This window comes from Pyricularia pennisetigena (genome assembly GCF_004337985.1).
Source record: "Pyricularia pennisetigena strain Br36 chromosome Unknown Pyricularia_pennisetigena_Br36_Scf_13, whole genome shotgun sequence".
Lineage (NCBI taxonomy): Eukaryota > Fungi > Ascomycota > Sordariomycetes > Magnaporthales > Pyriculariaceae > Pyricularia > Pyricularia pennisetigena.
Genome location: NW_021940925.1, coordinates 66,036 through 78,626, shown reverse-complemented (window position 1 = coordinate 78,626; position 12,591 = coordinate 66,036). Strand labels below are relative to the sequence as shown.

The 12,591-nt window shown below is 44.6% G+C and overlaps 3 protein-coding genes across 3 annotated transcripts; 2 read left to right on the top strand and 1 right to left on the bottom strand.

Moving 5' to 3' along the window:
• Positions 1-3,464: 3,464 nt before the first annotated feature.
• Positions 3,465-3,906, top strand: PpBr36_11070 (uncharacterized protein; the record flags this gene model as incomplete). Its single annotated transcript, XM_029898174.1, has 2 exons — positions 3,465-3,650; positions 3,805-3,906. 2 exons carry the CDS (start codon positions 3,465-3,467, stop codon positions 3,904-3,906), a joined length of 288 nt encoding a protein of 95 aa, XP_029743468.1.
• A 7,093-nt stretch (positions 3,907-10,999) lies between these two features.
• Positions 11,000-12,542, top strand: PpBr36_11068 (uncharacterized protein; the record flags this gene model as incomplete). The annotated part of the gene is made up of 5 exons (XM_029898172.1): positions 11,000-11,101; positions 11,182-11,221; positions 11,320-11,509; positions 11,772-11,850; positions 11,946-12,542. The coding sequence occupies 5 exons, from the start codon at positions 11,000-11,002 to the stop codon at positions 12,540-12,542; spliced, it is 1,008 nt and encodes a 335-aa protein (XP_029743481.1).
• PpBr36_11069 (uncharacterized protein) lies at positions 11,406-12,481 on the bottom strand (the record flags this gene model as incomplete). Its single annotated transcript, XM_029898173.1, has 2 exons — positions 11,406-11,664; positions 12,009-12,481. The coding sequence occupies 2 exons, from the start codon at positions 12,479-12,481 to the stop codon at positions 11,406-11,408; spliced, it is 732 nt and encodes a 243-aa protein (XP_029743482.1).
• Positions 12,543-12,591: the final 49 nt, after the last annotated feature.

Here is a 12,591-nt window from a genome sequence, read left to right as displayed (position 1 = left end):
AGGGGAAAAACGTACAGCAACAATGGTTTCCAGCTGATTTAAGTCCTTTCGATACCTGGCAATTTCATGCAACAGAAAACGGGTGGACAAATAATGAAACAGGTATCGAATGGTTAAAAAAGGTGTTTATTCCAAATACCCAACCTTTAACTCCTGAAAAGCGTTTATTAGTTCTCGACGGCCACGGATCACACGTCAGCGACGAGTTTATGCTTGTTTGCCTCCAAAATAATATTCAGCTTTTATATTTACCTCCTCATTCGTCGCACGTTCTTCAACCGTTGGATTTATCGGTTTTTGGGCCGTTAAAGGAAGCTTATCGACGTCACCTGGGATTTGTAAACCAGTTTTGCTGTTCAACGGTTGTTGGGAAACGAAACTTTCTACTTTGCTATCGAAAAGCCAGATCAAAAGCATTTATAGCAAAAACCATTCAATCTGGTTGGCGTACGACGGGGTTATGGCCGGTGAACTTGGCAAAACCACTTTTAAACCCGTTTTTATTAGAAAATAGCAACGCCAACGTCGAAAAAGGTAGAAATAACGGCTTCCAAAGGGATAAAACACCGGAAAGCCCAAACCAAAAAATTAACGACCAATCTTTACTTATTTGGAAAACCCCTAAAACGACCCGAGATATTCGACTTCAACTACAGGAAATTTCCCGGTCCGAAAAAAGTAACGCCACTTCACGGCTTTTGTTTGCAAAAGTCCAAAAAAGCTTCGAAACCAAGGATATCTTATTGGCTGAAGCTCAGCAAAAAATCAGTTTGTTAAAAGCAAAATTGGAGGCGGTACGGCCGGTCAAAAGGAAAAGGGTAATTCCGGATCCCAACGAGCTTTTGGTCAGCAAAAAAAACGTTTATGAAGCACAGGAAAATAATAGGGACTGTTTAGAGGATTTGAACGATGGAGAAGAGGTTAGCGAACCGGGAGAGCCTGACAATGATTGTATTATTGTGCGTTGATAGGTTTACATTTAAATCGGTTTATAAAAGGGGTATTTCGTCGTTACATTTTTCAAGGGGGCCGGACTTTAGGGGGGTCGGAGATGTGGAGCCCAACGTTACCTTGGCTGGGTGACCATGCCAGGGCAGGACATGATATAAAGTAGTGGGTGGCGCCTCGGGCTTATACAAATTTACACCAGTGCAGTCGTCGGCGCTGACGCAGCGCTTGGGAGCCCTGGTCCTATGGGCCATAATTGGCGGTATTTAGACTTCGGACGTTTAAGTTACCCCTAATAATTATCAAAAAGTGTGGCATAATTTATGGTCAATAACGAATTTAAATAAACTGCTTGTGCTGTGCCTGCCCATGATGGCATGCACTCTTTTTTGTTTTTGCCTTTATTTCCTTACAGTATGGGCTAATAAGGCAGGTAAATAGAAGGTTTGTGCGAATCACTTCAGACATTAGGTTTGCAGGACATGAAACTTCAATTGTATCTCTCTAAGTTTCCAGCTATGTGCTTCTGTTCAGTTGTTGGCATGGTAAAATTTCAGTGTTAACAATCCATATTTCAAAAAGGGCACCTAATTAGGAAAGCTTAGCAAATGCAATCAGCTTATAACTTGTACTACATAATTTCCTACGAAATCCCCCCACACATTTGATTGGAGCAGTGCCTCCCATCCAGAGTGGATCGCTGATTTGAGCAAGACTCTGCTTCAGCTTCAGCTTCATCTCCAACCAGAAAAAAAAAAGAAACAGGCAGGTTTAACGAAACCGCCCAACTCCCATTGTCCTTTATGCCACACTGCACATTCACATAAATAGAAAAAAGCTCCGAGTCAGTATCATCCAAACAACACAAAAGCAGATACAACTCCAAGCACAAAAGCAAATCAAGGGATAAGAAAAAGAAGCAGCACAAACACAAATCCGGGGAAAGGTTGCTCGAAAAAGATCGCCGTGCTGGCAGGTAGCGCCGCGAACGACGTCGATTCCGACTCGAGCAGTTCCAGAAAAGACGGTACCAGTAGAGACGAGGCTGACCGCAAGACCAAAAGCAAAAAGACATTCGGCGTCCTCTGCTTCCTCGCCAACAAGCACGGCGAGTACAGTACCATAACGCTGGATTCCAAGGACTGGATTCCAAGGACGAGATCGATGTAAACGAACTTTCCAGTGATAGAAGCTTCTCCTTTCACGAGCCATAACGTGATGGAGGGGTGTACCTGGGCGTGAACCTACCACCAGGTGGGTAAAATCCTGGCTTCTTTCCCCGCATACGCTCACTTCTTTCAGTTCGAATGGTTTGCCAACGATTTTCCAGCCGCAGTGGCGTCCTCCGGACATAAGCCGTGCAAAGAAAAGAACACTCCAACATTTGCGGCTCCATTAAAAATGAAAAAGGAACGTGAAAAACGGTAGGACAAGGTATTTAATAGTTATCGCCCCATGGTGCCATAAGGGAAGCAGTGGATACCCAAGGAGGTTTCGGGGGTTGACTTCACTCATGAATCTAACCCAACCCGGACGATCCGGTTCCGATACCCGCAAAGAAAAAGCTTAAAGCAGAGCTGGAGACAACCCAGGCGCCTCCTGGCTTATCTACTGCTGAAGCTATGGCTTGGGATAAGGCCTCTGAATCTATCCGTTTAACTAGGATAATAAAGAGAAAATATCCGTTTAATTCGACTTTGGGTTTGCAGGTGTTGTTTTTTTAGAACAGAGTTTACTGACGATCATCTGAGGGCATTATATTTGACTGGAGAGCTTAACGGGCAGCCGATTTGTCAAATGTTGCTTAATGGTAGAGTTAAAGGAAATCTGGTGTCGTTTTCATTTTCATTTTTTTTTTTAAAAAAAGTAAAGCAGCAGCTGGTATAGAATTGTGAAAATGACTGACAGGCGACTGGCACCATCCGACGTAGATGTTGCTGTCGAGCAGCAGTGAACCCAAAACGGCGGTGATGGTGAGCGAGCTACAAGGAGTTGAACATGGGAGGGTAGACGGGCCCGGACCGGCTCCCCGACCCAAGACACGAGAACGAAGGCGATGCCCGCGTGGAACACGCCCTAATGGATGAGCGTCGCCAGTCGGCAGTCATCAAAAACTGCATATAGGCTGATGTAAATATAGTAGATATCAATCATATTGCCGAATAAACGATGGTGAGAAGCTGCAGGTCCCTTTTGTGCCTCCAGTCTTGTCTGTTATGGCTAACGATCACGCCCAGGGCAAGAGACTGGAAGCTTCCTAACAGGCAAGTCAACGTCATTGTTCACCCTGGCAACCATAAACACATCTCCTTCGACCTCCCAACGGTGAGGCAGCCGCTCCTGGAGGCGTGCTGTGGGAGCTCCCGGACCTGCCGCCAAGGATGTACAACTTCACGGACCGTTCGCTGATACCGTCGGGGCCCCGGGAGGCAAGCCTGGAATAGACAACGATAGGGACGATCTTGCGCCGGTTCCGGTACGGCGTCGCGGCGGAAATAGTGTTCCAAAGCACGGCCATGTGGCAGAGCGATTCCAACCCGATGCGCCTGCACGGGCACGACATATGGGTGCTCGCCCAAGGGCTCGGCAATTACGACGCACCCAAATATAGCCTCGTCTATCCGCCGCTGAGGAAAACCGCCCTCGTCCCCAGGCTCGGCTGGGTTGCCGTCAGATTCGTCGCCGAAAATTCAGGTATATGCGTATTTACAAGCTAAGATTCCCATTTACCTGTCCAGTTAAAGATTGATAAAGTTAGTAAAGCTATAGATTTTATATAGATTAGCTACCGGAAAAGATGATTTGATTTTGTTTTGTGACTTTTACAGGGATATTGTTGGGTATTGCCATTTATAGTTCCACCTGTCGTCCGTCGATGGGGATGGCAGCGGTGTTCGTGAAGGACGGACGGGGCAACATTTAACACCTCACTCCCTGCACCGCCAGCAGATTGTATAAAGGCATATGCCCGTAAGAAAACAGTTCTGCGGCGGATAAAATCGACATCCAGACTACGAAAAGCGAAATCCCGTACGTAACTGGAATTTAAAAATTAGAAATAATTCCGGCCAGCATTTACACACGGAACCAGGAGCTAGAATTGAATTAGTATTACATTTTTATACATAGTGGGTATCGGATTGGCCATTTATAAAAGGGATTTTTGTAACAAACCTTCCAGTGTTTTTATATAAATAAAAACAAGGCTATAAAGCTACTCCACCGGCCTCTTTCACCAAACTAGCCTCCTCTACCAGCATTGCCTCTTTTCGTGCACGGATAAACGCGGGCTCTAGCACGCAACCGACACTTGATCACTGTCTCTCCTAGTAACAGAGTTCCCCGGCACCGGCCACCGCTTGCCTGTCCTGCTTCCAGCAGCGAAGCTCCCTGTCCTCGGCCCCCGGCACGAATAACACTAAAATGAATTAGTACTAATACATAATAGACTGGAGGCACACTTAAAGCAAGGTTATCCTAAGCTTATACGTCATTCACCGTGTTGCCGCTCTGGATCTCTGCAATGGCCTCGCCCTGAAGCTAAATGAGCGCATTGTGTACGTGGGTTGCTCCCTTTTCCTCCAACTCGAAAATCACCCCCATAGCAGCAACGATAATGTCCAGGAAGCTACCCTGAAATATGGCGCTGATCTTTTATAGCACCTCCTCAATGGCATTTCACTCGTCATCATCAGCGTCTAGCTTTGCATCGCAGGTTGCGTTGCGCCAACACTATCATTAGGAACGCCAGTTTTTTTTTTGACCAGGCAACCGCTTGTGCCGACAGCAAAAAGTTCAAATACACGCTTCTGTTGAGGGCGTTCCTCGGCAGGCCTTGGCAGGAGAGGTTCTGGCGTAAAGGCGAAAAAGGGCTTTAATGCTCCCAGCATAGTCGCAATCGTATTCGTCTGTATGCCCGCCTTATAAAACCACTGGTGGGCATGCATACCGTGCCGGAGTCAGCACATGCCCCGCCAGCAGTAGCATGCCCGTTATTATGGATGGCCTGCCCGGGTTAACGCTTACAGTCCAAATGGCTGTTTCAGCTACAATACCGCCGAAATCCAGATATGCGCATAAGCCACCTGTTTGACAGACGGTATTGCTTTGCGCCCCCGGGTGCGACCGATAATGTCGAAGGCCTGTCGAACGGGCACCAGTTTTTTCGATACTGAGTGTGAACAAAGGGGAAAAACGTCGAATGGGAGTATCGAGAGGAGAAGGCTTGTTTCGGGGTCATGTACAAAATGGGTGGTGATGGGGTGAAAACAGCTATGAATACATGGTCAGCTTTGGTATGCCACCGCCAGTCCAAGGTGTTCAAAAGCAGTCCTAAAAATACGAAGTCCGTTGTGTGAATGTCGATTGCCCGTTCAAGGTCCATGCAAACAAAAACAAGTGGAAAAGGACCATTGGGGGATCAGTAGGTTGGTAAAGCACGAATGCTTATTTGAGGAATTAAAAAAAGGACGCATGGTAACCTCACTGCCGAATATGTAGCTCGCTACATGTGTCCTTTACAACAAGGCTTAGTGTGCGAAAGCAGAAAGCTTTGGAGATAAAGTGGGGACCTGTAAAGCCTCGTACCATAACCTGCCATCTTTGCTGCGAACAATATGCCAACTAACCCAGAAAATTATTATAGCATAAAATTTTAGTATCGCGTTTAAAATGGCGAAGAAGGGACAGTGCCACATTCTGTTCGTGCGATTTCGACGATATATCACATCCTGCTGGGTATTGAGGTCTTAAATACGGACAGAAGCTTGGCGAATCGCGTGCCATTGGGCGACGAATCGTATACTATCCGGCTAATGCGCGGCTGATTGCGTGGGGACGTTTCAATTGGTGCAAGTGCGATAAGGCTGAGGTGGAAGGCATGGATGGAGCTGGTGGGTGGCACATGTGGGGTCAAGCATACCATAAAGATTGGCTCTCCCATGAATAATGGTTGTATTTGTTTAGATTATACAAGGTTCAGTGTGAAGGGAAAATTAGCGCTGAGGTAAGTTGGTCCGTATGAGATAATTGAAAAGTTCGGACCCGTGGTTTATCGACCGAACTTACATGAAAATCTGTTTGCCGTTCATTAAGTCTTCCATATATCTCAACTTAAAAAATATGTCCGAATGCCTAATGAGATTGTTGATAATTAAAAGGAAGTTGAACTCCAACCCGATCTTATTTACGACGAATATCCTGAAAGAATTTTCGATGTAAAGGAGAGAGCCATTAGGAGAATTACGGGGAAAATGTTTAAAATTCAATGGAAACATTATTCTAAGGAAAAAGCTACTTATGAGGTGGAGAGTTATTTGGATAATTACAATAATTTTGGTCAGCTTATTTATTGTTGATTTCAACTCTCAATTTCTGTTTCCTTTCTACCTTGTGAACAAACTGGCAGAGAAGGCTGTCTTCGACAATATTACTCACGCAGCATTAACTCTTACCGGAATGTGTTTGCAATTGGTGGATCAATCAATCCGATATTCCGCCGGTGTTGCAGAGGACATTGCCATCGGAATTCGGAATTCAGCTATCCGTAGGTTAACCGTTTTTTTTTTTTTTTTTTTTTTTTTTTTTTTTTTTTTTTTTTTTTTGAATTTGCCCACGGTAATGCGCGGGGAAACTTACTAATTTTCCGCAAAATAATGGAAAAACATGAAATTTTAAACGGAAGATTTAGAAGAAATGCCAAGATACCGAAATTTAATGTCAAGATAAAAGGCGACAGTATAATAAACATGGTCCTTTTCGATAATGTCATAAATTATGCTGTAACGGATAAAATAATATGTTCGCCGCCCCAGGTGTATCATAATTTGGCGGCCATGTTAGGTGCCATGGAGGATTGGGCTACAAAAACAGTGCATTTAAAACAGCTTTGGTACCCGTTTGATGGCGTAATTTATACCCGCCTGAAAAGCGGGTGGTACGTGCTCGGAAAACTTATACCTAAATTCGTGTCCCAATATTTAGATATCCTTAACTTTAGGAATTTCAATCCTTTGTCAATTTTAACCCTTTATACCGCATTAAAGTTAAAGTATAATAAATCCTCCCAACCCCTACCCGCGCGTGTACCAGTTCCCACGTATAACCACACCGCCCACGGGTCTTTTCGGCACACAAATTCACAATCTGTTTGTGGATGTATCACCCCGGAAAAAAATAAAAAGGCTAATATAGAATAACGCTCGTTCAGAAAACACTGGCTCGGTTTTTTCTGCACGGTTCACACTGCCCACACGAACGAGGCTGGTAAATCACGAAGGTTGGTTTGTAACATAAAGGCTAATATAATTACACATACGACTTTATAGTTTCTGTTAAAGGTGTACTCAGCGCTGCTCGGACCCGGAGCTTCTGGCAGCAGCGACTTCGTCCTGTATTGGAACGGCAGCGCGTGTAAAATTATAGGGTTCCAAATAAAAAAGCTTTTGGGTTATTACAAAATTTGTTTTCTAAGCCATAAGCCTGGCTTTAATGTGCACCTGTCGGTCCAGGATAAAATTTATTTTATTAGTATATTATCGGGAATTTTTTTCGAAAAATGCAGCAACGGGCCGTGGTGCGACAACACATTATTCCACCTTTCCGATAGGATCGGGTATACGTTAAACCTTAAAATAAACCCCTCCGGGCCGGATTTTGAGCGCGTTTGTCTTTCGCCCTTTTATTCCACGATACCGTATATCGAGCAGAACAAAGCTATACGAACCACCATTTTTTCTACACAGCTTGTATAGTTAATATATTTCCCTTGGTCGCCGGCTATAGCGACCACATCACTAATATACGTAACGTTTCCTATAATAATAACTCCCCTATATAGCAGCGTTATATTAAACCAGGCTTTAAGTTAAAATATAGCAAGCTACCTGTCTGGGGAAAACCTCTGCGTGCTGTACCATAACATGCCTTTAACATACGAGGATTTAATAGTGATGTCGAGCGGGTACAGAGAAATGGGCGGGTTCGCTACATTATCGCTGTGCAAATACACTTTGCCCGTATCCGAGTACGTCCCGCCTGTGGGGTATATGCTGTGCTCTAAATTGTTTTCCTTGTGGGAAAGCAGGTGGCAGTCCCACTGCGCTCACACTGTCGAATGCGTGTCATCTTCCAGGGTAATGAATGTGTTCTTTGGTCCCATAGGCACCGTGGTACCCTTTCACATACTTAAATCTGGAAAAAGGTTAGTCACAGTGCGTAGTTTTAATCAGTTTCAAACAACTAATAACCATTGGATACGGGTAGAAATGTGTGGCTACTATTATTCCTTTTCACGAGATGCCCATAGTGCGGACCACAGACGGCTATATTATAGTACCTGAGATTGTAATATCTGTATTTTCGACAATTATGCGCCAAACGCCTGGACAGCTCTATATAAACTATGCCGCAACAAGCGTGCTGTTGGGTAATCCAGAAAACCGTATAGTGGAAATGGGGGATATTTTCAATGTTTGTACAAACTTCGAAACAACGGACCCACGCACTGGAAAATTGTACAAGTCCCTCGTGAAACAACCTAAAAAGGCTTAACTTACGTTCGGGATTACACGCGTTACCGTGGGGTATGTTAAAGTTTACAATATAATACAAACCATTAAAGAAAAACACTTTACATTATACAGTAAACCAGGTAGGACCAGCCTTAGGACGCCCGTGCGTAGGTCCAGGGGTGGCGATGTGGTATGGGCAAAAATGGAGGTCCAGGCCTGTATTGTAACGGGCCTTTCCATATGCGTAAAAAACTAAAAGAAACGCGGGGATAAAGTTATGGTACTAAAATGTACCAAATATTAGCGCCTTCGGCTGCTGCACTCGTGCGCCAACAATATAGATTTCGTCGAAGGTTTTTTGCCATATAATACAATAGTTATCGATTGAGTTAACAAAATAGTGCACAATACCGCCTTTAAATATGGATTTTCCGCAGACGTTTGCAACCGGCGGGCTTTTTGTAAACGTGGGAAAAAAGGACAATATTTACAAGGAGGTGCACGGTGCCACGCAGTGTAACTTCTCGCATCAAAAAGCAATTCGTTGGTCGTAAAAATTATTTTGGGGGACCGAAACGGGGTATATTTAAGAGCCAACTGGTCCATAAAAAAGAGGGAAGCCGATTTTAGGGTCAAATACGCCGCGGACCTGTATAATAATGTAATTAGGACTCCTGGACCATATTTCGTTTATTTTACAGTTTCGGGAAAATATTCGTAATAATAGTGCTAAAAGAGTTTATAAACGGTACATTTGTAAATCTTTTGTGGTAATTTATAAGCATAAAAAAAAGAATTCTTTGGTAGAACAGGTGTTTAGGGTTATAATAAAGATGTTTAGGCATTAATATAGCTATTAGGGATGTATAAAAGGCACTGGGTTAAGGTCCAAGTCCGCGTTTTCCTTTTGAAACCACCATATATTTTTATATAAAATAATTAGCAAAATAAGGAGCTACAATATATACCCGATGGAGGATTTTATTGAAAAGCATACGATTATTATATGATACGGTAACCTTTTTTTAAACCACGTAATAGTTAAAAGAGGCCATATGGTTGTACTGGTTGGTTGGAGCTTGGTAGATTATATGCCGGAAATATACGATAGGGTTCGGTACTACTGCTTTCCGATCCTCGTGTCCCAAATTCGTGGGAGCTCAGGATAGCAACGACGCCCATTAACAACGGCACTCAGGACTTCAGAGTGGCGTGTTGCAGTGTTGAGCTCTGCTTTGCCCCGAGGTTGCGCAGCGTACCGGTAAGCGAGTGAAAAACAGTGCTGGACTGGAGAGACGTACTGAGGTCGAACCCTCTAGTGCTTCTGGCTTGCGGTGGACAACAATTCCGCTATATAGCTGCCACCGGAGCCCGGTATCACTAAGCCCTCGACGATGTACCTTAAAGGCAGTGTGGCCAGCAGGAGCACAAACAAGGCCGCAATTATAAAACTAGCCAAAGCAATGGAGCTCAACTATAAATTCACTGATGAAGTAGTTACGAACTGTTTATTATGGTGTTGGGTGGTCGTCGTGGAATTAGAAGTAATGTATTCGTAAGTTTTATGGATAAAGGAGAAGAGAGCTTTAGGATAATAAATTTGAGCTCCGGAAAACGTGTCCCCAAGCAGTGCACTGCTGTGCCTATACCTCAGTATCCCGAAGGCTCCAGTAGGGCTAAGGAGGCTCCTGCCGAGCCATACCGCCAGGCTATCGGGTTCCCACCTGACATTTACTACCAGCAAAAACGTGATAGTAGAATACGACCCGGTCCCACCTTTAGCTCCCTTAGAAATGACGGGCCCATTCCAGAGCACGATAGTGAATATAGGCTCGACGATGCTTCTTGTGTTACGTCACCTGATTTACGTCCCAGGAACTTACCTTTTCCCAACGTAAAGATTGTACCTCGCAAATTTGCAATAAACCCCTATAGGCGTAGTATTAAATTGCACGGGTATTTTGGTGTAGGAACCGACTACGATAATATTAATAATATAATAATATAAAATAATTTCACGGTTACGGCGTTTTTGCTCCAGTTAATAATTTAAAATTTATTTTTTTCGTCTGTTGTGCTTGAACATATGGTCTTTAAAAAATTACTATTGGGGATTCAAGTATATGATTTTGGAAAAGATTTCATATGCCTCGTCTTACAAAAGTTATGTATCTTTAAGTATTATTTTATATATTTGTATTAAATTGAAAGAATTACTGAAATTAACGGACGTTATATATGGTTTATTGTATTTTATAACACTCCCCCTATTTAATTGAGTATTCGGATTCGCGCATTGTTTTTTATTATTATATTACAACTATTTATTAAATATTGAGCGAAACCGATTTCGCTATAAATATGAATATACTTATATACTGATATGATTTCATCCGAAATATATTTAAAAATAAAGGTTAAACGTAATTCAAACCGATTTAATTTCGGATATTAATATTTACATGTTTTTCTGTTTTCCAATTTATTTTTTATATTGCAATATACCTTTATAAGCCGCTGCCAAGAACGTACCGGAGGCCATGGTGCATCCCATATCGCAGTTGGTTCCGTACATCGACTCGGCGCAGATCGTGGTAAAGAGGAGGGGCTCCGCGATATACACCATGTATCCGACTGCGAAGGTGTCTCCTACGCCGGATTAGTGGGAGGCTTGGTGCTCGATACTCAAAATGACCGCCCTTAAGACGTACATAAGGTACAGGTTATCCAAAATGATTCCGGAGGCGACTGTGTCCAAGATGGTAAGTGAAATCCCTAAGGAGAACCTGACAGAGAAGAAAAACTCGAATAAGGTTTTGGGCTACGGCATATACAAGCTCGCGTCCTCTGACGACCACAGTGCACCTACTGTACGAATTCCCCACCAGTACCGAATGCAGAGTCGTGACCGGATCTCTATCGACAGCGACTGTGATGGACGACTTCCTACCCGCGTACACCCTCATGGCGACCTCCGTCTCTGAGTTCGTGTATACGACCATGGACACGACCTGCGTCATGGCGAACCTCGTTGGACTTGCTTGCGTAATGTTTGCACTTCTCGGAGATTGCCTTTATTGTGAGCATCTCTGCCAGGACAGCCTTGTACATCTCGAGAAATTCGTATGCGGTTTCGCCTGACGACATGTCCGACATCATGACTGAGAGCTCATACACCTGCTCGGCAGTCGTCTTGTTGTTGCACCTGATAATCGACATGGTTTCGTACTTAGTAGCGTGTGGGTACGTGTGCTGTGCAGAGATAAGATCTTAAATGGTAACAAGACCCTCAGACCACGCATTCCTACACAGGATCGAACACGTACTGGACCATGGACAACGAGTGGTCATTCGACGACTCGAGCAAACCGGAGCTGCAGAGCGCGAAACGGTACGAGAAGCAGCGCCCACCAGGAGAGGGACCGGAAAAGGAGGGCAGTGGACATAGTCTCGATGTTCAAATATAAGCTGGACAGGAACTTCCAGCCCATGGAGTCGAAGGAATACCTCTCGGCGCTCATGAGGCAAAGGGGAGTCCCGAGCTTGGACTGCTTCACGGAGTCGATAGTGTCCTCGTTCAAGGTGGGCATGGGCTGCAGTCCGGTCGTCGAAGGTACGCTCAGGAAGCTCATACCGGTGTGCAGATGGCAAAGCAAGAACGTTCTGGTTACGATGTGGACACTGGAGCCGGTTGTGTCGAGCGTGATCATATCGGGCATCCTTCCGGGATCCAGCATATTCTTCGGAGTGCACTCGAGAGGATCGAGGATTTCGCACATGATGCTGACTCCAGAGTTAGTTACCCTGATATCCGCGTATTCGAGGAGGATCTGCTCCATGTCGGGCGTGACCTCGTCGGTAGCTACGAGCTCGTTTACCAAGCTGAAGTTCCAGCCCAACCTCAGCACGGGCACGGCCACGTCTCTCACCTTGTTCGGAAACGGGTCCATGCAACTGTGTGGGTCACCCAAGGACATGCAGGGCATGTGTTCCGTCATGGTAGAGACTGTGAAGGAGGTCATGGAGTCGGAGCCTGCGCTGTTTTTGGAGACTATGAGGAGAGCGGATACGCCTGCATTATAGATCCTCTTCGTGGCGGTTATTTCGACGAAAACCCACCGAATTACCACTA